General features: G+C 46.9%; 1 protein-coding gene across 1 annotated transcript in view; it reads right to left on the bottom strand.

The window, feature by feature from the left end:
• Window positions 1-1,000: 1,000 nt before the first annotated feature.
• ONECUT2 (one cut homeobox 2) overlaps window positions 1,001-25,546 on the bottom strand; it is a 44,544-nt gene continuing 19,998 nt past the window's right edge. The window contains exon 2 of the mRNA XM_081562332.1: window positions 1,001-3,077. Coding sequence (XP_081418458.1) covers window positions 2,791-3,077 — 287 coding nt within the window. The 3' untranslated portion in view covers window positions 1,001-2,790. The remainder of the gene's footprint in view (window positions 3,078-25,546) is intronic.

The raw sequence follows: 25,546 nt of genomic DNA, 5'->3' as shown, positions 1-25,546 counted from the left end.
GTACTTAAGTGATGAAGCACTTGACAAAAACAAGACGTGAATTTGAACAGCAATAACTTTGGGTTATCACCAATGTCAAGTTGAAGCTATATATGTATTCATATATTATATATATCTCTTTCTTTAGAAATGCAACTTTACAGCTGATTTTTTTAAAAAGCTAATAGAAAAGTAGAAACTGACAATCATTTTTACATGTCTCCCCCCACCCCCAAATGAAGCCCTGTTAGGAAGTAGCGATCACATGAAGACGAGGCTTGTCAATTCCTCTGTAAATTCTTTGGTTCTGTGGCTCGGGAGAGGATGCGTCACCAAGACCCCTACTCCTGACCCTCACTCTCCTTCCCTCCCCTGATGATGAAACTCTGAACACAGAAGGAACCAAGAGTAAGGGAGGGTTAAGCAAAGAACATTCAAGTGACAGTATGATTCCCCACGCTCTGCTGAGCAGAGAGAACTGCCCAGCACCCCAACACCTTAAAGTGGGGTTCCATGGAACCTTCTGAGAGATTCCATGTCGGGTAGAAAGCCATAAAACAAAATGATAGGGAAACAATAAAATCAAATAAATGACCCTTTCCTCTCGTTGCTCAGAAACAAAATTGATTACCTTTACACAGATCAATGGCGCTACTAGCATTTAAGCCAGGCAAGAGGGGATAATGAACTGAAACAAAGGTGTGAGAAATCCTCATCTTTGGTATTGTAGCTGTTGAGGTTTCTGTTGCTCTGTTCCGTGTTCTTTTGAAAAACTGCATAGGCACAAATTAAAGACAATCTTCAACTTTAAGATTACCGCGTGAGGTGTCGGATGAAGCGGCAGCCACGGAGGCTCTTCCTTATTTCTCTTCCTGTCTCAAACCCTTTTTAAAAATCTGCTTCCAAAAAATATCCCAAGAGGTCTGTTTGAACACAGTGTGTCTCGATGATTTTTCTGTTTTTTTTTTTTTTTTTCTGGCGTGCTTCCTTCTTGTTGGTGGTGGATTTTCATGGACGTCCATTTTTCTTTATTCATTTCAATGGGACAGTTTTGTTTGTTGCAGAAGTAGGTGCAGAAAAATTTCTTTGGTTTCGATTAAGTAATTCATAAAAAAGTCAGTCTCAAGTGTCTGTAAAGCATCACTGCAGCGTTTGGCTTGCTTTGAACACCCCTGTGGTGCCCGCCTGGGGCCATTCACTGGTAAATATGCACATGATGACCTTCGCAATCTCCTGGGGTCCTGGGGGCCCTCCTCCACTTGCTGTGGGAAGGTGACAGTCAGGAACCAGAAAGCCACTCGCTCGGTGGCTTGGCTAACATCCTTGGCGTAGCCGGGCCACTCGGCCCAGTGATGAGCCAAATGCGAGCGCTAAAAGCCATTTGGAGTTGCGCAGGTTTTCTGACTTCTAAAAGTAATCACAGTATTTTTTCAGGCTAGAAAATGGCAAGTAATAAATGTCTTTGGTTTGCAGTATTCTGCTTCTTTGGTGTGCTGTGTTTTTCTCCAGATTTATTCAGCTGTTCTGCTAGGATGATTCAATAATGGAAGAGATTCAGGACTAGATGATGGTTATGAGTAACATGTTTGGTGGTTTGAACTCTTTATTTTCTTTTCCTTGCTAGGAAACACTGAAAACGTCCCTACTGATGGGATGGACAAGGGAACAACCCAAATCTGAAAGAGCGAGAATGTATTATGTGGTGGTCATACTGCGCAGCAGGAGGGGCCAGGCAATGGATAACCAAGAAGGATATATTTATGATCTAAAAAAATCTAGATCTTTTAAAATGCTGTATTTGCTCCGCATACCGTAACAGTTAAATTGGCCTCCTGAGTGTGCGTTTTCATTATGTACAAACAGAATTTGTAGCAAACTGCAAAATGTGCTTGAAGCCATATTCCCAATGATTCCCTCTCCTCTTGACTTCCCAATTGGTGTCTTGAAAATCCAGATGCAGTGAATCCAGAACCTTCCTCACTTCTCTATTTATCTTCGTTGTGCTTGATACTTGGTGCTCAAGTGAACTGACTTGGTTTGTTTTATTTTTTGATGGATCCAAGACCACATGAGATTTCCAGGAGGTAAGGAAAAGAAAATCATAAACTGGATCAACTTAAAGCTTTCTAAACCATTCAATGAAAAAAGATGCCTGAGTTGGGAGAAACAGGTCCTCGGATTTTTTCTTTTTGTTAACTTCCATATTTAAAACTTGTGCTCAGTAATTGTCATTCGGATGGTTTTTTATGTTATGGCTGTGAACATTGGTGAACTACGGTTTGATGAAGCTAAGCACTTGGAAAGCAAATGAGGTCATTCTTGTTGCTAGATTCTTCTCTTACTGTAGCATCTTGGGAACTCAAACTCAAGAGTCCTTATACAAGCCAGAGTCCTACTATTAACTCACAGGAATGCTGACTGCAAGAGGCTGACAGGACCCAAACTGGGATGCTGACATTCTAAGCAATCCTGGTTGGCTGACACTACGCTGGAATTGACTTGCTCTAGAAAGGCCCCATTTGGGTTCCTGGGGTGCTTAGCACGCTCGCTCAGAGGACAATGTCCGGTTCAAAGAGATTAGTTTTCAGCTTGCACGTGGACTCCATAGCCATTAAAAACAAACGAACGAAAAAGAACACCTGGCCTATGATTACAGCTAGAATAGAAAAGTTTCTTTTCAAGATTATTGTGCTTTCAAATCACCAGTGAAGGGCCCCAGCTAAGAATCCGGTGTCTCTGTCCTCTGCGTTTTCTTTGGGTATCGGCTGTCCTCGTCGGGAGGCAACTTGTGCCCAACTGAGAGTCCTTCCATCACGCTTTGGTACAAGTGCCGGAGGCGGACGAGGCACCACCCGTGCTCAGGTCGTCCTGCCACTTCTCCAGGCTGCGGCGCCGGGCGTTCATGAAGAAGTTGCTGACGGTCGTGAGCTCCAGGCCCAGCTGCTGGGAAATGGTGATCTGCATCTCTTTGGACGGGCGCTTATTCTCCTTGAAGATGGCGAAGAGCGTTCGGCGTTGGAGGTCGGTGAACACCAGGCGGGATTTCTTCTGGGAATTGTTCCTGTCCTTGTTGGGCTCTTGCTCTTTGCGTTTGCACGCTGGAAGGGGAAGAGAAGGAGCAGAGAGTCAGGGTGAGGCTGAGACCGAGCCCTCCCCCCAAGCTGATGCCCCGAGAACACGGACAGACTCGCAGAGGGCATGCAGACCGTTAAACTTTATTCTGCGAATTGCCTGGCTGTCAGTAACCAACCTTTCCAGTTCATCTCTGCGTGATGGAAGGCATCCGTTAGTGGGGGGGATGGAGGGAGGAGGAAAAAACAGAGGTGTTCTACACACTCGGGTTTCTGAACCAAATGCCATTTCTTTCTCTTTCACCCCCGACTGCCCACCCCTACCCCCTTATAACTCTTCATCTGTGAAATCAGGTATTCTGAAGAAAAGGTCCCCTTCCCCTGGGGGAAGCCTGGTTACTCGGTTCCTCTTTCACAGTCTCCCTCTAGAACTGCTGAGAGCTGAGCCACAACGACTTTCTGGAGTCAAAACTTAAAAGTGATGTCATTTCTCAAAATCAAACCTTCCACCCATGTGACTTAAAAAATTGTGAACAGAATGAAAGGAGTGATGGCATCATCGCAACCCCAAATCCCCTTCCTCTAGACTCTCGAAAAATTAAAAAAAAAACAAACATAAAATCAAACAGGGAGGGGAAGTCCATGAAAAAGTTGGTTTAACCAGTTGTAGTTTGGCTGGTCTGAGGTGAAGCCAGTACACAAAGACCAGGGCTGAGGTTGGCAGAAGAACCCACATTTACAGGGGATCAGATTAGAGCCCTAGATATGTGAATAAGTAGATATACAGTGTCTGATTCAGCAGCTAGGTCTCCACACCTGGGGTGCCAGCACACTTTAATATGTGTCACTGCTCTGCTCACCCTACAAGTGAAGGCGGGCATCAGGTCTGTGTGACGCTCCCGACTGGCTCTTTTTGGAACCGCGGACATAACTGAATGCCTGGGATACTGAGGACAAGTGGTATCTTACTCTTTTAGGAATGTGCATATTTCACAGACAGAGTGGGTCCCAGAAAAGTAACCTCTAAGGGCTAATACAGTGCATACGAGTCACAGATTTAAAAACGAGAAGATGTGCTAAAATCACTGGACAGAAACCTCAGCTCATTCAAGGTTTTTGTGTAGCCTGAAGAGCCTACACATTGGAAAATTCTCTGATGCTGGGAAAGACTGAAGGCAAAAGCTGAAGAGGGCAGCAAAGGATGAGATGGTTGGATTAGACGCATCACCGACTCAATGGACGTGAGTTTGAGCAAACTCTGGGAGATAGTGAAGGACAGGGAAGCATGGCGTGCTGCAGTCTATGAGATGACAAAGAGTCAGACATGATGACTTAGCAACTGAACAACAACAACAAACACAGCTAATCCAGGAAAGGCGAGGAGGGAGCAGAAGTCTAGCTTTGAGCATCCTTCCCTGAATCAAATCCTACTGGACATTCTGGCCCCAGCTGAGGTCTCCTTGTACTCTTCTGACGTTCCCCCAAGGCGAGCTGTCTGGAGTACTGTCTGGAAGCCTTTTCAGACTTCTCAAAGCCCTGATTTGTGAGTCTTGCTTCTGAGCTTTGGGTCAGGCCATTTTTCTCTCTGCATTCTGCAATGGGAATGAGCTGTAGTGGGGCTGTTGCGGTGTGAGTATCAGGGGAACATCCTTCAAACTGCTGGGTCTTAGGATTTAACCTGAGGACCAACACTCACAGGAAAGATATTCTGGAAGCTGAACTCCCCCCGACCCAACTGGCCAGCCTCCCTGCTGGGTGCCATCGGCCGTAAAGGGCTCACTCCTGAAATAAGTGAGAAGCTGTGAAAAAGGGCAGGGCCAGGAGAGCCCTCCGAAAGTAAAACTGTTGGGCAACGTCAGCTCTGTTAAACCCCCTCCTCCTGACTTTTCCTTCTCTTACTTCCAAAAGGAATCATGTTACCTTTGAAATTTAAACACAACACACATATGAAAGTGAAAGGCACTCAGTCCTGTCTGACTCTTTGTGACCCCATGGACTATAGAGTCCATGGAATTCTCCAGGCCAGAATACTGGAGTGGGTAGCCTTTCACTTCTCCAGGGGATCTTCCCAACCCAGAGATGGAACCCAGGTCTCCCGCATTGCAGGTGGATTCTTTACCAACCGAGCCACCAGGGAAGCACACATATATACACACCTATAAGAAACAATTTGTTTTATTCCAAACCCTGATCTCTTGGAAAGTTTGGGCTCTCTCAGATAAAGGGCACTTGCCCTGCAATGGGAACTCAGAAAGGGCTGAAACGGCTTACAGTTACTCTTCTCCCATAGGAATTTCCCAGTTAAGATTTCTTCTTTGATTATCCCTGGGAGAGTCTTACACTTTTGTTGGATTTTGGATTTTTACTTTAACCTCATTGGTAAACTTACTCTCTCTAGTGCAATCCTCTACAACCGTACTTCTAAAGTTCAGAGTGAGGACTTCCCTGGTGGTCCAGTGGTTAAGAATCCACCTGCCAATGCAGGGGACATGGGTTCGATCCCTGGTCCAGAAGTTTCCATATGCTACCAGGCAACTAAGTCTATGTGTCACAGCTACTGAAGCCCACACGCCCTAGAGCCTGTTTTCCACACCAAGAGACGCCACCTCAGTGAGGAGCCTGCAGGTCGCAGCTAGAGATTAGCCCCTGCTCGCCACAACTAGAGAAAGCCTGCCTGCAGCAATGAAGACCCAGCACGGCCTAAGTAAGTGGGTACTAAAAAAACAAAGCTTAATTGCTCAGGGATTATCTGGAAAGCTCGTTCAAACGCAGGATCTGAGGCGGTCAACCTGGGTGAGGCCCAACAGCCTGCATTTCTAATGAGCTCCCAGGTGATGCGGAGGGTCCATATCCTGCTCCTGCTTGACCACGTCCAATCTTCCTTGATTTACAAACCTAACATTCCAGGTTCCTGTGCGATATTGTTCTTTACAGCATCGGACTTGACTTTCACCACCAGACACATCCATGGTGTCACTTCCGCTTTGGCCCGGCCGCTTCCTTCTCTCTGGAGCTGTGAGGAGTTGCCCTCCGCTCTTCCCCAGCAGCATACTGGACACCCGCCGACCTGAGGGGCTCCCCTTCCCCTGTCGTGTCTTTTTGTCTTTTCACACTGCTCATGGGGTTCTCGCGGCAAGAATACTGGAGTGGTTTGCATTCCCTCCTCCAGCGGACCACGTTCTGTCAGAACTTCCCACTCTGACCCGTCTGTTTTGGGTGGCTCTACACGGTATGGCTCGTAGCTTCACTGAGTCACGCAAACCACTTCACCACGACAAGGCTATGACCCATGAAGGGGAACAAGGATCTGTCTCGCTTCTGGAGTCTCAGAGGAGCACCCTGATGGAATGGAATGTTCTGGAACCCAACGCCTAGATTCTAATCTGGGCTCCTTCACCTCCAAGACTTGGGATCTTGGTAAATGACTTAACCTTTCTCATCGGCATAACTGAAAGAAGGCGCTCACCTCTATAGAGGCTTCCCTGAGTCAAAGTGTGTGCACGTCGCCTTCCCTCTGGCTGGGTTATCCCAGGAATCCCAAGGTAGGTAAGTGGAAGAATTATTCTTACTTTAAAATGAAATAAGTGGAGACCTGAGGATGTAAGGGACTGAGCTGAGGTCACATTCCAGGTTGGCTGCAGACCCAGGGCAGGCATCCAGCCCTTGGGTCTCTCTACCTTTGTCCTCTACAGAAATGGCACCCACGCCCCTGGCCCCTTAGATAGAAACTGCTGCCGGGAAGCCCCGGGGGTCTGTGCCCAGACCCTGACTTTTGCATTACGGGGCAGAGTTCTGGAATCTGTGCTTTCACAAACCTCTGAGGGCGCTTCTGAGACATGGGAGCCTGTGTGCGCGACCACACAGCCAGTTCAGGTCCCCGGATGGCTGTTCCTGCCCCAGCCTCCTGGGACATGGGTGCCATGACTGCATCTGGAAGATTCGGAATCAGCAGTGGTGTGGGGAAACCGCCTGATAACAAGATCTGGCCACATATATTCTACCCACATCGGCTGAGACCCTCAGTCAATTCATCCTCTTTGGGTTAATCACACAGTCCTCAGCCTTCATACCAGTATTGATTATTCTTCAGATAATGCTTTATCGGTGCCTTAAAAAAAACCCATTAAGAAACTGAAGTATAGTTAATTTACAATGTTGTGTCAGTTTTAGGTATACAGAGAAGTGATTCAGTTATATATACATACACAGACACACACATATATATTCTTTTTCAGGTTTTTCCGTTATAGTCTATTACAAGATACTGGATATGGTTGCTTATGCCGTACAGTAGGTCCCTGCTCTTTATTTTATATATAGCAGTGTGTATATGTTAATTCCAAACTCCTAACTCTCCCTCCCCATCCCCTGCTATCCCCTTTGGTAACCATAAGTTTGTTTCTATGTCTGTGAGTCTATTTTTGTTTGTAAATAGTTCACCTGTATCGATTTTTAGATTCCACACATAAGTAATATCAAATATTTATCTTTCTCTGACTTACTTCACTTAATATGATAATCTCTAGGTCCACCCAGGCTGCCGCAAATGACAGTACTTTTTGTTCTTTTTTATGGCTGAGTAGCATTCCATTGTGCATGTAAATACACATTATGTGTGGCACACGTACACACACACACATATATATCTCACATCTTTATCCATTAATCTGCTGATGGACATTTACGTTGTTCTACGTCTTGGCTACGGTAAGCAGTGTTGCTATGAACACTGGAGGTGTATCTATCTTTTCAAATTACAGTTTCCTCTGGGTATATGCCCAGGAGTAGGATTGCACAGTCATATGGTAACTCTATTTTTAGGTTTTTAAGGAATCTCTATACTGTTCTCCATCATGGCTGCACTAACTTACATTCCCACCAACAGTGTGGTAGGGTTCCCTTTTTTCCATACCCGCTCTAGCATTTACTACTTGTATTAATAGACTTTTTAATGGTGGTCATTCTGACTGGTGTGGGGTGTATTTGCGCTTTTAAGAGGGTACTTAGGCTGTGCTGATGCTGGTCCATGTTGGCCTGTCAGATTATATTTGAAGATATATCCATATATGAGTTAAGAGACAAAATGTTAACAGTTTAACGTTCAGCAACCTGTGGGAATACCAGACCACCTGACCTGCCTCCTGAGAAACCTGTATGCAGGTCAGGAAGCAACAATTAGAATTGGATATGGAACAACAGACTGGTTCCAAATAGGAAAAGGAGTACGTCAGGGCTGTATATTGTCACCCTGCTTATTTAACTTATATGTAGGGTACATCATGAGAAATGCTGGGCTGGAAGAAGCACAAACTGGAGTCAAGATTGCTGGGAGAAATATCAATAACCTCAGATATGCAGAAAACACCACCCTTATGGCAGAAAGTGAAGAAGAACTAAAGAGTCTCTTGATGAAAGTGAAAGAGGAGAGTGAAAAAGTTGGCTTAAAGCTCAACATTCAGAAAACTAAGATCATGGCATCTGGTCCCATCACTTTATGGCAAATAGATGGGGAAACAGTGGAAATAGTGGCTGACTTTATTTTTGGGGGCTCCAAAATCACTGTAGATGGTGATTGCAGCCATGAAATTAAAAGATGCTTACTCCTTGGAAGGAAAGTTATGACCAACCTAGACAGCATATTAAAAAGCAGAGACATTACTTTGCCAACAAAGATCCATCTAGTCAAGGCTATGGTTTTTCCAGTGGTCATATATGGATGTGAGAGTTGGACTATAAAGAAAGCTAAGCGCGGAAGAATTGATGCTTTTGAACTGTGGTGTTGGAGAAGACTCTTGAGAATCCCTTGGACTGCAAGGAGATCCAACCAGTCCATCCTAAAGGAGATCAGTCCTGGGTGTTCATTGGAAGGACTGATGCTGAAGCTGAAACTCCAGTACTTTGGCCACCTGATGCAAAGAGCTGACTCATTTGAAAAGATCCTGATGCTGGGAAAGATTGAGAGCAGGAGAAGGGGATGACAGAGGATGAGATGATTGGATGGCATCATCGACTCAACGGACATGAGTTTGGGTAAGCTCCAAGAGTTGGTGATAGACAGGGAGGCTTGGCGTGCTGCGGTTCACGGGATCACAAAGAGTCAGACACGACTGAGCGACTGAACTGAACTGAACTGAACCTTCAGAGAAAGAACAGATCACCACATCCTGTGTATTCCTTCCCAAAAGCTTCCCAAAGCCAACAGATCCCATACCAACAAACACAAAGCTGCAGCCTGTGGTCTGACAACGCATGGCAAGTCCAAAAGCCAAAAAGAATGAGGCAGCAAATACATAACATGCCCAAAGTCCTGACAGTTGGCAGCTGCCACCCCATGATTCTTACAAAAGCAGTTGGTCAGGAGTTGAAGGAAGGTACAAAAAGAGGGCAACGTCTGCTTTGCAAGTCTAAGAAAAAGCAGACAGCTTGAACGATGTCTGGTAGTTGGCATGAAGGCAGGAACCTCAGAATTTCTCAGACAAGATGTGAAGTCAGCTATGCCCAGGGGCACAGTCAAGAGTGTCAATGGTTTTTCTGTGAGAACATTGTGTGCTACAATCAAATACCCATCTCAAAACAGCTCAGGAAATGCCAAGTCGCTCCCAACAGCCCAGGAATGTGTGCTGGAAACCCAACAGATGGTGCTCATCAGCGGTGTGGATAAGCTGAGCTCCTCCCACTCAAGGAAAGCTCTGCTCCTGGAGGGTGGGAGGTTAGTTCAGGCTCCTGCCAGTGCTGGGATCTGCTTCTTCTCCTCCCTCTTCCAGGAGAGAAGAGAGGGTGTGCCACGGGGCCGTGTGTGTGTGTGTGTGTGTGTGTGTGTGTGTGTGTGTGTGTGTGTGTGTGTGCACGCGTTGTCGGATGGGAGGAGGGAGACATCCCCCAGCCATTCCCCATCTTCCTTCCTCTCTTGGAAAGTGGTCCCCATGTGGGCCATGGAAGTTTGAGAGCTCATTTCTATGGCAAACACAAGGAAAAATCATTTGTGTGCAACGAGGCTGCCTACTGGGGCTACATAGCTTTTTCTCCCCTCCTGGGGCAGGAACAGTGTCAGCTCAGATGGAGAATGCTGCCTGTCTTTTGTGGCCCATGACCTGGGACCAGCAGATTACAGAGACAGAGGCATCTGTGTTCACCAACAGAGGTGACAGCTACTGCCTAAGACAAGTGGACAAATGTTTCAGACCACCAGGCTCCTAGGGTGAAATAAGAAGGGAAACGCTGGCTTGAGGCTCAAGCCCTCTGAGATTCACCTGTTCGCTGGTGGCCACCCTTCGAAGGGGCAGAAACTGACAGAGAAAGTTCACCTCCAAGCCCGTGCCACTTCCCTGGAGCGGATCTTCCTAAACCAGGAGTGAGAGAACTTCTCTCTACCACTGGCCCTTTCTCCCTGCCCTCCGCAATGGGGCCAGGCCACTCCTGGGTATCCTCAGGGGCTCAGCTGTCCTCCAGCACCCAGGGTACCTGGCCGCAGTGCCGTCCAACGCTCTCACGTGGGCAGCCAGGCACATGGCAAGGTTGTACAGCCAGAAGTCATTCCCATCAGGAGGGCATTCAAAGGGAGGCGGGACAGGGTGAGGGACAGTATCAGAGACACGAGGAAAACATGTAGGAGGCCGTGACAAGCCACACGTCGCCACAGGCTTTCCTTTCATGCACAGCTGGGGAGCCCCCCGCCAGCCACAAAGGGCAGAGACCATGTCGTCCTTCTGACAGAAAAGGCTCATTCTCACCCATCACTGAGTTTCCTTCCTGGGACAGAGGTCTTTGGTATTTGCATGCTGTGAGTGAAAAAGTTCAGTGACTTGTTTAGGGCACCTGATGCAAGGAGCTGACTGATTTGAAAAGACCCCGATGCTGGGAAAGACTGAAAGCGGGAGGAGAAGGGGACGGCAGAGGATGAGGCGGTTGGATGGCATCACCGACTCAATGGACATGAGTTTGAGCAAGCTCTGGGAGCTGGTGATGGACAGGGAGGCCTGGCATGCTACAGTCCATGGGGTCGCAAAGAGTCAGACATGACCTAGCACCTGGACGACAAAATGAACGTCAGGGCTGACACGTAGGCCTGGAAGCCCCTTCCCTGCTGCTCTCAGTCCGGAGGGGCCAACAGCGGCCCTGCTCTGTCTGGAGCTGAGACCCCCCGCTCTCCCCCCCGCCCCACGCCACGGGGATTCTGCCCCAAGAATGCAGGTCCCTGTTGAGAAGATGCAGGTCCCGTCTGTTTCTGGGGAACCCGTCTCACGATCCGCTATGGAATCATGAGCACCAGAAGGGTCCCTTGGACTCTGGCCTGACCGCCTCAATTGGCAGAAAGGAAAATGTCTCACGGAAATGAACGACATGCAGGAGGCCACATGCCATTGACTTGAAACAAAAAGACGCTGTAGGTTCACCTTTCTTGAGGCCACGGACAGGGGGAGAAGACTGACACGGACGTGGGCAGGGCAGTTCCCACCCAACCTGAGTCCGGAGCCGGCTCTGCCGGTCAGCAGCCGGGTGGCTGGGGCGTGATCGCTGTGCCTCCCTCCCCCTCCTGGGGGCCAGACCTGAAACATCCTCCTGACGGATGTGCCTTCCTCTCCCTCTGCCTGGTACCATCTTACATATCTTCCCGAACCAAATGCAAACGCTGCCTTTCTCCGTGACTTCTCAAGGGGTCAGAAGAATTAAGGACATCGTCAGCCATTCCCTGCAAGCTGTTATCATACACAGTCCCTTCCACCTCTTGAGTCCGGTGGTGGGCAGCTGCCTCTTTTGGGGGATACTTATCCCACCTGTGTTAGTGGGAAATGGAATCGGGGCATCTCTTCCCTTCCAGTCTAGAAGCTTCAGTCTCATTAACCTTTGGACCACCTCGCAGGGGTCAGGAACGGTCTGCTGGTGGAGGCAGTCTGAGCAGGCACCGAGCGTGAGTTAGCAGTGGGGTAACTGTGGGTACGAAGTCGTCTTTGGGGTCTGGAAACATTGGCCTCCCAGTGCTTGTGGTCTTAGCTCACATCTTTTAGATTTGATTTTTATTTTTTTCTTTTTTTAAAATTAGTTTTTATTATAGTTGTTTTAAATGTATTCTGCTGTACAGCAAAGTGAATCAGCCATATATGTATATGTATATATACGAGTGTGTGTGTATATATATATGTGTGTGTGTGTGTGCGTGTCCAAAAAATCCCCTCCCTTTTGGACTTCCTTCCCCTTCAGTCACCACAGAGACCGGGTAGAGTTCCCTGTGCTATAAGGCTTGTTCTCATCAGTTATCTGTTTGATGTGTAGTGTCTACACTGTGGACATGTCAATCCCAATCTCCCAATTTCCCCCCCCTCCCATTTTAAACGCCCATCTTTCCTGCTTCCTCTCCGCATGTTGGCTGTTTCTCGTGAGTTTCTGGCCCGTCCAGTCCTCCAGGAACCCAGCAGCCCTTTCCAGCTCAGCCTCCCCTTCTGCCCCCATGCCCCCTCCTCCAGGCTGCACTCCAAGCTGCACTCCCCCCCGCTGACCGCCCAGCATCATCTCCCATGTCAACCAGCTAGCCTGGGAGTCCTGTGGAAGTAGACCTTTCTTTCCAACCCTCTTCCCTGGAAACCACAAACACACAAACCAAAGAGAGGTCCTTGCAGAGGCCTGGGGCGGGGGGGGGCGTTGGTGAGGGGGCCATGCCCCCACAGAGCAGAGGAACCGTGGCCCCACCAGCATGACGTGATGCCTGGAGATGCTCAAGGATGGCAGTGGAGAGCCACCCCCCACCCCCGCACGGTACCCAGAAGACGCATCGGCCTCAGGTGCAGGCAGAGGAGACTCTTTCTTGGTGTGGTTTCTGCCCCTGGGCTGGCTGCCCTCCTGTGCTGGCTGATGCTGAGGGCTGCCTGCCTCAGCTTAATCAGGTCAGTGGAAGGCTTAACCCCTGCCAGACTGACTGCATCCCTTCCCCCTGGGAAGGGGGCCATTTAAATCCTCCTTCGAAGTCATTCTGCACAACAGCCTCGGTACAAACAAGAAACAGCTCTGAGGGCAGGCGTGGCGAGGAGGGAGCAGGACAACTGAGGCTTCGAGGAAGCAAAGCAGCCCTGCAGCAGGACCCAAAGCAGGCTAACTGCAAAACTGGCCCCCGTTCTGCCCCTGCTACCATCCCGGCCTCCTGCCGCCACTCTGCAGGGCCTCCCGGCAAGAGATGGAGGTGGTCTGCACTTCCTGGATCCGGGCCGGTCTGGCGATTTGCTCTGGCCAGCTGACTGTGGCATAAGGGACAGCCTGGGCCTCCAGAAGCCGGGTACATTTTTCATGCTCCTGGAGCACTGGATGCCACGTGACAAGCCCAGGCCAGCCTGGGTCCGCCCATCCCAGCTGCCGACTGCCACGGGCCTAGCAGAGACCACCCGAGAGTGGCCCGGAACAGCAGAACTGCCCAGCTGACCCATGGACTCCTGAGCAGAAATAAATGTCCATGGCTGTATGCCACTGGTTCTGTGGTTCCGTGGTGGGTGGCATTCCTGTGGCTAAACAGAGCTGATAAGGAAGCGAAGGACAACTGTCGCCTTCCTGCCCAGGCGGTGAGTCAAGTGCAGGGTGAAAAAAAACCTCAGCCTGAAGTCCAAGACCTGGTCGCCAATTTTACACTGGCCACTTATTAGCTGCATGACTTGGAGCCTCCGTTTCCTCATCTGTAAATTGGGGATATGAATGCAAACCCTTCCAGACATCAAGGGTCTAGTTCAATGCTTGGCACACAGTCGGCACTCTGTAAATATTCTTCCTTGCTTCACAAAGAAAGAAGTAAAAAGGGTGGGGGCGGGGTAAGAAAGTGAGGTTAAGAATTTATAGTCTGAAATGATTTGCCAAGACTTAATCAACAGTGGATGTACTGTCCAGAGGGCTTATGGCAAATAAAAGGTTAAAGAGTTTTGCCTTCCTGGTGGAAGTTGCCTCGGAGCCAGCTCCCAGCCTGGTAGGAAAGGTAAGACGGTGACGCGTTTTTACACGTGTCCGAGATCCTGATAGGTTTGGGACCCCTGGTGTTTCCTAACATCACTAATTTATGTCCAAATACATTCTACATGTGATGGGTACTGTGAGCCCCTAATAAATAATGCAGGCGTGCTCTATTCTCCCCGCATTCAGTAGATACTTTCCCTGAATAGTTCAATGTGATCTTGCCAGGGCACCAGGTTGGGGTGGGGAAGGAAGCCACTGGGGTGTGCATTGGTCAGAGCAGTCACTTAAACCCCCAGGATACGGGTTTGAAAACGGTGCCCAAGGAGGATCGTCTCCAGCTTTCATCTGAAGAGCCTGAAGCCGCCCTCCTCCAAGGGCTTCTGCAGAGAGGGGGCCTAACTGTCTCCAGCAAGCAGGGCACACGCACAGGGGCTGCAGCTGGGTTGGGACCACCAACCGAGGCTATCAACAGGGTGATGCAGAAGTCCGTTACAGAGGAAGGTCATATCTGGACCTCCAGCTTTGTTCCGAGAAACCTACGGGGTTTTGAGGTCAGAGCAAAGGAAATCAACTCCCTTACTTCCCTGTGTTGCTGTCGGGATGGGAGGAGGGATGGTTGTCCAGGAAGGCCCTCGTTCATCAGGAGTTAATCTGCATGCCCAAGAGCTTTTGAAATAATAACAGCATCCCTTGCATTCAAATAAGGAAGCAAGAATAGAAGAGTTATGCACTCTGATAGTCCATATTTAATGTTCGGGAAGCCGTAATGCTGATAAATTGTAGCAATGCGGGCTCCTCTGGCCAACGGGATAGGTCCTGGCACATTGCTACAGGGACCAGCAGAGGTGGGGTATGACGCACAGGACGGGGTGGGCTCAGGGTGGCCGGGGTGCTGATCAGTCCCCGGGGAGGCGGGAGGGCTTGACGGAGGGGGAGGGGCTGCCAAGGACAAGATCTCTTCATCATTTATCTTGTGCTAAGATTTGGAAATTATAAATAGCTTGCAGTTTGATGCTTTGCAGTTTTCCCTGCTTCTCTGTGACTCCAAACCTTATCATCAAAGGCCACCTTGGTCCAGATGACCATGGAGAGAGTAGGGTAAACTTGACCCTCGAGAGCTACATTCCAACTCCTCTCTCATTTGTCCAAACGCCCCTGGCCCGAGTCAGGGGGGAAACGTACTGGCTTTGTCTCCGGGCTGGGAGCTGACTTTCCTCACAGACCAGCTCAGGCAGCAGAGCCGGGGCACCCAGGCCAGTGTCTACTTGGGCGGCAACGGGCAGAGAAAGGGGGGTCGCGCTTCCCAAACCGACTTGGGGTCATTCTCGGTCGCTGGGGTTTTATCCCTCCTTTTGCTCCCTTCTAACTAGCCTTCCCTGGTGAGAAAACCCTCTAAACCATTTGACACATTATCCTTGACAGCCAAGAGACTCTGAACCAAACAATCCATGTGCCAGAGAGCAAGCTGCTGCCTGGCTTATTATTCGAGCAAATATTACTGGTGGGAGATGCTGGAGCAGGAGGGAAAAAGGAGAGAGAAAAGAGACGAGGGAAGGAAAGAGAGGGGAGGGGAGCATGCGTGTGTGAGCACGCACCCTTCATTCTGAAGACCCTAGAAGGGGTCTGGCCCCAAGTGCAGAGAAGCCAGGAGCCCCAGGAAGCCTGGCGTTGCCCGGAATGCTTAAACCCCACCTGGGGCTTCACCTCTGACCTGGGCACATCTCTGCCCACCTGGGGGTCCCATGGTGCCCCCTTCCTCCTGTCTGGAAAACATGGGTGATAGGTGAGAACTTGCTGTGCTTCCTCTAACCCCGCCGCTGCCTTCACCAGGGCTGGGGGATAAGCGGGATACGTGGGTAGGTTTAGTCGCGCGGTCGTGTCTGACTCTTCGACCCTGTGGACTGCAGCCCGCCAGGCTCCTCTGTCCATGGGATTCTCCAGGCAAGAATACTGGAGTAGGATGTCATTTCCTCCTCCAGGGGATCTTCCCGACCCAGACATCGAACCTGGGTCTCCTGCATTGCAGGCAGACTCTTTACCAACTGAGTCACCAAGGAAACTGGTGTAAGCAGGTTGGTCGTGACAAGTAAGACAGTACCTCCCCCAGGTCTATTTATTGTCGCATCAGAGGCAACAAGCCAGCCACCGTACTGAGTTCCTGTGCCTCTAAGACCTCCTCGGAGGATGACAGATTTTATCTCCTCTGTTTTCCGGGCAACACAAAGTCACTGGAGGGCACTCAGCAAATGGGCTCCTTGGCTGCCTGACCGCTTGCTCAGAGAGAGGCCCGCGTGGCCCCAGAGGGGGGTCCCCAGAGGGCAGGCCTCCAGAGGGGGCACCGGGTCTCTGCACCGTGCCGCCCGCTCTTCCCACGGTCCCTCCAGGTACGTTCTGCCCGAGGGTGCGGCTCAGCTGCCCAGCGTGGACGTGCCTTCTCCTCCCCTGCTCCCCTTTCAGCAGAAACTCGGAGAGTAAAATGGGGAGCCCCAAGGAACAGGCTTCGAACAGCAGAGGTTCCGGGTCAGCTGGTAAAACCTCTGAGTCCTAGACTGGCAGGGTGTTAGAGCCCACTTGGTCCTCTCCTTGACTTTAGACAGATCGAACCAGTCAACCCTGAATATTCATTGGAAGGACTAATGCTGAAGCTCCAATTCTTCTGCCACCTGATGCGAAGAGCTGATTCATTGGAAAAGACCCTGATGCTGGGAAAGACCGAAGGCCAAAGGAGAAAAGGGCAGCAGAAGATGAGACGGTTTGATGCCATCACTGATGCAACGGATGTGAGTTTGAGCAAACTCCGGGAGACGGTGAAGGACAGGGAAGCCTGGCATGCTGCAGTCTGTGGGGTCACAAAGAGTCGGGCATGACTGAGCGACTGAATTACAAAGGAGTCCGGGGCTCCTGGGGCTCTTAGAGGTGTCATGATTTGCCTAACATTGACCACAGGAGTCAGTGACCGAGGCCTGAAAACCCAGATTCCCTCACTACTAACTCAGTGGGTTTTTTTAAGTTTTTAACTGATTTTTGACTGTGCTGGGTTTTCATTGCTCTGCGGACTTTTCTCTAGTTGTGGTGAGCAGGAGCTGCTCTCCAGTTGTGATACACGGGCTTCTCACTGCCGTGGCTTCTTTTGCACCAGAGAGCGGGCTCTGGGGGCTCCAGAGCATAGGCTCAGTAGCTGTGGCACACGGGCTTAGTTGCTCTGCGGCTTGTGGGATCTTCCTGGACTAGGGATTGAACCTGCGACTCTTGCGTTGGCAGGCAGATTCTTCACCCCTGAGTCACCAGGGGAGCCCCGCAGTGTGGTTTTTATTCTTTCCTTGGCTATTAGAATAAATCTTTAGGGGGCACTCAGCTTTTGGAATCATGATTTCCGGTCATCTATTCTGCCTGTGAAGAAGCCTGGGAGAGAGAGATCTTCAGAATGGCTGCACTCCTGCAAGCTATCCAGGACGTTGCGAGTTGCTGAAACAAATATTTAACTCTGGAGGGAACGCTTCCCTAAAAGTGGGTAGAAGAGTCCAGTACAGCCTCGCCTAACTTCCCACTAAAATCATCTTAAAGACCGATTAATAGAATAAAACAGAACTCACCAAACTGAACATCAAGACTGCCATCAACTTGCAAGAGGGGACATTTATGAGGAATTTTCACCTAAACACAAGGCCGATGCAATTGGGTAGGAAAAATAACACCTGAGTCCTCCAGCTGTTCCGAAATTCAAATTAAGCAGCGATCACTCAACGTGATGGGTGAACCCTTTTGAAACAGCCAGAGTGCTGTCCACTTCCTTTTACTAATACCTACTAGAGCTGAGAACCGCAACCCTCAGAAAACGCCCAGGGAAAAACATGAGGCTGGGTGGGTACAAGGGGGACATCGATGGCAGTAGAAAGAAGCCCAGGAGGTACAGCTTCCAAAGGGCGCTCCAGGTGAGAATAAGGACAAGAGGACAATCTGGCTCATGGCATATCAGGGACTGGGAATTCCTCGGTTGTTCAGATGGTAAAGAAACTGCCCGCCAACGCAGGAGATGTGGGTTCAATCCCTGGGGCAGGAATATCCCCTGGAGAAGGGAATGGCAACCCACTCCAGTATTCTGGCCTGAAGAATCCCATAGACAAAGGAGTCTGGCAGGCTACAGTCCATGGGGTTGCACAAAGTTGGACATGACTTAGCGACTAAACAACAATGACGACATGTGGGGAATTGATGCACACACATCATTTGAGCAGCTTGTCCGCAGCCTAGGAATGGGCGCAGGTGAAGAATCTATGTCAGTCCAGCAGAGCCAAATTACAAGAAAGCTAGTTAAATGGTAGGAACTGGGTTAGGTATATTAATTGGCAATTTACTGTAGGTCTACAAGGTTGAGCACACCAACATCCAGAAAGGAGGCTGGGAGGAAAACACACACCCTTCCTATTAATGCCATCAGGCCTGACTGGGTCTTCCTCCTGAGAATGAATAAATAGGACAAAAGGAAACAGATGGAAAATATTGGAAAACATAAAAAGCTATCTGGAATCAGAGAAAATTCATCTGAAAATATCTTACAGAAACTTAAAGAACATTTTAGAGAATTATTTGGTATCTCAAGATGATGCAGAAAGAGCTGGATTCTCTGAAACAGGATCAGAAAATAATTAAGAAGTAAATGAGACAGAACTCTATAAATAGTAGTATGTAAAAAAAAAAGTTAAGGAAAGAGATGAGAAAGATAGAAACTCTTGCAAGAAAATGAGAAATACATAGCATTGGAGGAAATTAAGAGCAAAATAGACGCCACACTTGTTAGGTTAGAATTTATGCAGTTCAGGTGGTCTTTCCTACAGGGAAGCATTTTCAGTTATATAATGACTCAAAAAGTGTATCTTACATTTTAAAAAACTTTTAATTTTGTATTGGGGTACAGCCGATCAACAATGTTGTGACAGTTTCTATCTGTATACTCTTTATGAAAGGAAAACTGAAGACATACTTGGAATATAATCAAAATTAAAACCTCAAGAATATGATATTTTGCTAGAAAAGGACTGGCCACCAGCTATGCGTGAATATAAACAGTCCTTCACTCAAGCCAAACATCGAAAGGAGTATTATTACATTAACAAACAGCACCTCTTTGGAAAGACTACATCAATGAATCTTTAGGAAGGTAAAAGGGTCGGTACCTCCTTTTACAGAAGGATTTCAATGATGTTTAAAAAGAAATAATTCCATTATTAATGGTTTTCATCATTATGTAAATAGCAGAGTTTGACAAAAGGAAATTCCTGTAAAAAATACCTTTCTCTAAAAAGTTATCTCCCTCTTGGAGAATTTAACCCAGATTCATACGTGCAGTTAAAGGGGGTTGCATATATGTCAAATGATGAAAAACAAAACCAAACAACCATGCCTTTTAAAAAACCTAGAAGGAATATTTCAAAGTGTTAAGTTTCAGGTGAGGTCTGAAAGCACCACTAAGATTCAGTATTACGCTGGAAAAGTAGCCAGTGCAACTAAATGAGAAAAAAACAATTAAGAAATGGGAATTTAGAAAGGAATGATGCTATTATAATGATAAAATAACAAAAGTCAGCATAACTGAGTGCTCATGACTTGATAAGCATTTTTGAAGTTGCACTAACTCAATTTTTAAAACCAACCTATGAGGTGGTTTACAATTAATTATCCTGAGTCACAGAGGATTAGGTAAATTACTTAAGGTTACACAGAAAAGTAATAGAGCTGGGATTCAAACTCGGGTAGTCAGATTCCAGACTCCTTGTCCCAAACAGCTACCCTATATTGCTTCTCTCGGCAGAAAGAGAACACTCATAATGATAAGTTAATATGATTTTTTTAACCTATGAAACATAAGAGCCTCAACACCCAAATTATTAGAACCAATGAGAAAGCTGAGTAAGGTAGTCAATTTTAAGATGAACATACAAACATCAATATGGATTATGCATCCATAGAAAATCCAAGATAACACATAGATAAACTATTAGAATTAATATGAGAATTTAGCAAGGCTCCTAGACTCAATATCCACAGACAAAAATCAACTGTTTTTCTACATAACACAACAAACACAAAATGAAAAAGATACCATTTACAGTAGGATTAAAACATCAAGTACATAAAAATGAATCTAACAATAGGTATGCAAGAGTTTGGCAAAGAAAATGATATACTCTGTTAGAGAAATTAAAGTATACTATAAATGAATTGTAAGACTCAATACTGTAAAAAATTTAATTCTCTCCATATTGATCTATAGATCCAACCAAATCTTTAATAAAAATCTTAGCAGATTTCTCTCATTCCCTTCCCATCTTCTTTCTTTCCTTTCAGCTTTTTGGATTTAATAAGCTGATTCTAAAATCTAGGGGAGGATACAAAAAAAAATTAAAGACTAGTCAAGCTATTCTTGATGATGAAGAAGAATAGACATGAGGAGTTGCTATATTAACTATCAAGACCTCTAATAAGACTCTAATGGTGTAATACAGGGAAAGGATATACAACAAGACCAGCATAACAGAACAGAAAGCCGACAAACAGATCCACATACACATGGCTGTGCTGTGTTTAGTCGCTCAGTCATGTCTGACTCTTTGCGATCCCACGGACTGTAGCCTGCCAGGCTCTTCTGTTCATGGGGATTCTCCAGGCAAGAATACCGGAGTGGGTTGCCATGCCTTCCTCCAGGGGATCTTCCCAACTCAGGGATTGAACCCAGGTCTCCCACATTGCATCCAGATTCATTGCTATCTAAGCTACCAGGGAAGCCCAAGAATACTGGAGTAGGTAGCCTATCCTTTCTCTAGGGGATCTTCCTGACCCGGGAATTGAACCAGGGTCTCCTGCATTGCAGGCAGATTCTTTACCTGCTGAGCTACCAGGGAAGCCCCATATATACATGACACAGGATTTAATAAGATGGGCACTGCAGAACATGAGGGAAGGTAGTCTTTCTAATAATGGAGCTAGGGAAACTAGACAGGCATGGGGGCAGGGCTTGATTCTTGACTCCCTACTTTATGTCATGCACACACAAAAAAGTTCTGTAGGAATCACAGAACTCAGTGTAAATGGCAAAACAATAAAGTTTTATAAAATAACATAGGGTAATATCTTAATAATCTCAAGAAAGATTTCTTAAACAAGACTTAAAAAAAATACTATAGCAAAGGAAAAAGACTGATACGTTACAGCACATTAAAATTGAGAACTTCTGTATCATAAACGACACAAATAAGAGAGGAAACGGACAGACATACAGAGAGATGGGGAGGGAGACAGCCTGGAAGCAGAGCCATGGATATTTTCAGTGCCTGTGACTGACAAAGGACCTGAATCCAGAATGGATAAATATATGAAGTCTTTTGGAAATCAACAAGAAAAAGTCAGACATCCCAATAGGAAAACAGGCAAAGACTTGAACCGGCACTTCACAGAAGAAGAAATCCAGATTTCCAACAATTATATAAAAAGGTACTCAAAATGACTAGCAATCCAGGAATTATACACATAAAACACCCTTATATATCTACAAAATGGATTAAATGAAAATCTCTCAATCTCAGCTACTGGCAAGGACATGGGAACACTCTCAGACCGCTGGGGGCAGTGTAAATTTATGTAACAGGTTAGAAAACTGTCTGGCAGGATCTGATATGGTTGAATACGCGCATGTGCTATGACGCAGAAATTCTGCTCCCAGAGAGACCACCACCTTGTTGCGGATGCTGTCACAGGCTGGCACTCCCCCCCTGGGGTTTTTGATGGCTGCCATCCAATGGCCATGAGGCCACGTAAACTTTTAATGAAAACTGAGCAGCAGAGGTCTGAGAGTGAACCAGACTTCCAGAGTCTTGCCCATGCTCAGCCACATAGCTGCTGAAACGGAAGAAAATTTTGTTTTTGTTATTACTTCCCAACTACCAGTTCTTCGGGTAGATTTCTCTGAGCACTCTCCTATCTCAGATTCCAGGAGAGGCTAACAGAGATGCTCACCTCCCACTGGGAGCTCCGCCCCTCTGCTGCGCTGGACCCCCTCCAGAGGACCCGACCTCACTGCATCCACAGGGCGGGGTGAGGGTGCAGCTGCAACCAGACCCCATCTGAGCCCGCCGGAGACGCGCCTGTGGATCAGAACTAATGCCATTAGGCAATCACTCAGGGAATAGAGCTGCAATTACCCCTTGGATGCTTTCTCCAAGATGACCACATGCAGAACACCAAGAGGGGAGAGAGTAATGAATCATCAGGCAAATTAACTGGAAGCCGCTCTAATTAGTGTTATAATTTTTCATGAAAACACTAATGAATATGAAATAATGTAGCCATGAAACCACTAGGACAATTAATGCTTTGGAGTAATTTGGGGTCAGGAAAGGATTCTACAGACTGTTTAAATAGACTTGCATGTTGAGAACTCAGTGGAAGCCCCTGGCTTCAAAATCTTCTATTAGCAGGTAAGTTGTTACTTCAGGAAAAGCAAAGTGTCTGTGGGTTTTCTTTCTTTCTTTTCATGTTAAGGCTCCTGGCTTTGGGAATAAAGATGATGCCATGAACCTTTTCCGGGAGTTAGATGAGAACCAAATACACACACAGTGAATGGATCAGGGGAACAAGAGAAAAAGCAAGGTCCAGCCATACTGAAACCAGAAAAGAAGAAATAGTACTTGGCACTTTTACCCTCAGCATTACCTGGATGTCGGAGAAAATAGCTTTCTGAAATGACTCCCAAACCTGCGATCATGAAGACAAGCTGAGCCTTGGTGGTGGAGTTGCAATTTTCATACGTACAGTTATACAATTCTAGCAAATGTAGAGCTTGTGCTCAACATGTACCACACTTACAGAATGGACGTTACCCCAAAATCAGTCAGTAAGGATGCCAATCAGAACCTACTGCACACATAGAAGATTCCCAGGTTCTAAGCCCACGTTTAGCAAAATGCTTACAATTGTTGAGTCTTAAAAGGACCTGCGGGGTGGGGGAGAGAGGGAGTGTGGTAGGGTGAATAACAGTGCTGTGTGTCTAACCAGCTTGCAAGGGGAGCACCCAAAGACCAGCATGGTGTCCGGCCATCTCTCTCATCACAGTTCCACCAGTGAAACTGACATAAATTCTGTCCTTGTGAAACAGGGGTTGATCCTGGGTATGCAGGCAGTGCTAAACACTACAGCATCTCATTTAACCAGCACACCAACTATCGAGTCGGCACCAACCTTATCCCCATTCTACAGAGAAAGCAGCTGAGGTTCCTTGAGGTTAATGACTTGAGTGAGCTCACACAGCTAGTTAAGTGGTATAGCTGGCACCCAAACTGGATCTGTCTAGCCCCGAAGCTCATGCTTCCAGTGATGACACCAAGCAACACTGATACATAAAAACGATGGAAGAGTTGGTGACTCAGGCCAAATCTGCTTATGTACAGAGAAGTTACAAATGTAATACTAATCAATTAATAATAATAATAATGATAACAACTATATTAGCAAGCATTCACAATGGATCAGCTGTTCTAAGTATCTATATGCCTGAGCTCATTTAAGGTTCACAATAATCTTATGATATACTCACTTTTATTTAAGGTATAGGGATTGCTATAGGCTGAATGCTTGTGTTCCCCACCCCCCCAATTCATTTGTTGAAATTCTAACCTCCAAAGATGATGGTAGTAGTAGGTGGGGTCTTTGGGAGGTGCTTACATCATGACAGTGGAGCCCTTATGAACAGAATTAGCGCCCTTATAAAGGAGGCTCCATAGAGCTCCCTAACCCCTTCCCCCAGGTGAGGATACCATTAAGTCTGCAAGCTTGAAGACAGCCCTCCGCAGACCGTGCCGGCATACTGATCTTCTTCTTCCAGCCTCCAGAACCATGAGCAATACATTTCTACTTTTGATAAGCTATGCAGTCTGTGGTATTTTGGTACAGTGGACTAAAAGATAAACAAGATAAACTTTGAAAGCTTTGAAGACTCTAATGAATTCTGAAATGTTTACAGGTTAGTTAACAATGCCAACAAAAAGTACATCTTTGGAGCTGTTTTATTTTTTTGAAATACTAAAGCAGTGCTTATGGAATGCGAACAACATGGCCGTGTCAGGGAGAGCCAGGGTAAAAGATGACTAGGGTCTGTTTTTCTTGTCTTCGGTGGTAGAGTGGGTGGAGTTGAGAGGTAAGGACTTTCTCCTGGGTTTTGCTTCCAAAGATGAAACATTGGAAATCACACCTCGTCCACTGGAGATGCATCCTCAGACGCTTTACCATATTTGTTTTCAAACCCATCTGGAATTCTATCCACCTCTGTTGTGCAAATAAGACTTTTGTATGCCCTGGCTTCCCTGGTAGCTCAGCTGGTATAGAATCTGCCTGCAATGCAGGAGACCCCGGTTCAATTCCTAGGTCAGGAAGATCCCCTGGAGAAGGGATAGACTATCCACTCCAGTATTCTTGGGCTTCCCTGATAGCTCAGATACTAAAGAATCTGCCTGCAATGTGGGAGACCTGGATTCGAACCCTGGGTTGGGAAGATAACCTGGAGGAGGGTATGACAAGCCACTCCAGTATTCTTGTTTGGAGAATCCCCATGGACAGAGGAGCCTGGCGGGCTACAGTCTAAAGAGCTGGACACAACTGAAGCACTCATGCATGCCCTAAAGGAGGTAAGCAGCCCAGGGCTGGACTGTCAACTTGTAAACAGGAGCATCAGCATTCCAGCTCATCCATGAAAGAAGTTACAGGTTTTGTTTACAATGCTCAGAATCTGAATAAGCCTAGCAAAAACCAGAGACACGAAAACACAAGGACTTTTTGGAATGACAGGGTGAACAAGTTCAGTAACCAGAGACGGCTTGTTATGAATAACAGGAGACTACATTTGCCTACAGAGTGTCATTTCTTCACCTCCACGGAAAGTAGAAGCACTGGGTATTGATTCATAGGATGCCATTTCATATGCACGCAGAACAAATCCAGCTAAACAAAGTTATCTGCCCAATGGAACTCAAAAATATTTCTCAATTGAATTTTAAACAGACTTCGATGTGAAGGAAATTTAATTAGGTGAGTAATATAGAACACAATGAAATGTCCATCAAAATTGCTTCCAAAGGTTTAAAATGTTTTCCTTTTCAGACAATGTAGTTAGAGCTGCTGAGATATCTGTGTTAGTACCGTGTCTTGAGAAGTGGGCCTGGGAAATCAATGTGATCACCTCTCTGAATTAAGTATGCACAAAGAAGAGCAACTGAGATCCATATAAATCAGCTCAAGGAGCCCACTGTGTCCCAGACCATTAGGGGACAGGCAGGGAAGAAGTAAGATGCAAATAAACACATTATCTGAGGCATACTCACTAATGGAAAGCATCTCTTAACACCCACATTAAGAACCAAGACAAAACCCATCAAATATTTTTAACACTGCTTATGATTTAAAAAAATTAAAGCATGCCAGAGGTAGAATTTCAGGTTAAAAAAAAACAAACAAACCCAAAACCAAAGCAAACCAAAAAAAACCCTCAACAAGCCTCAGACATTGTGAGAGTCACAAATGAGTAA

This window comes from Giraffa tippelskirchi, chromosome 14 (assembly GCF_054371585.1).
Source record: "Giraffa tippelskirchi isolate mGirTip1 chromosome 14, T2T-mGirTip1v1.2.pri, whole genome shotgun sequence".
In the NCBI taxonomy this organism is placed as follows: Eukaryota; Metazoa; Chordata; class Mammalia; order Artiodactyla; family Giraffidae; genus Giraffa; species Giraffa tippelskirchi.
This window is presented reverse-complemented; position numbering and strand designations above follow the sequence as displayed.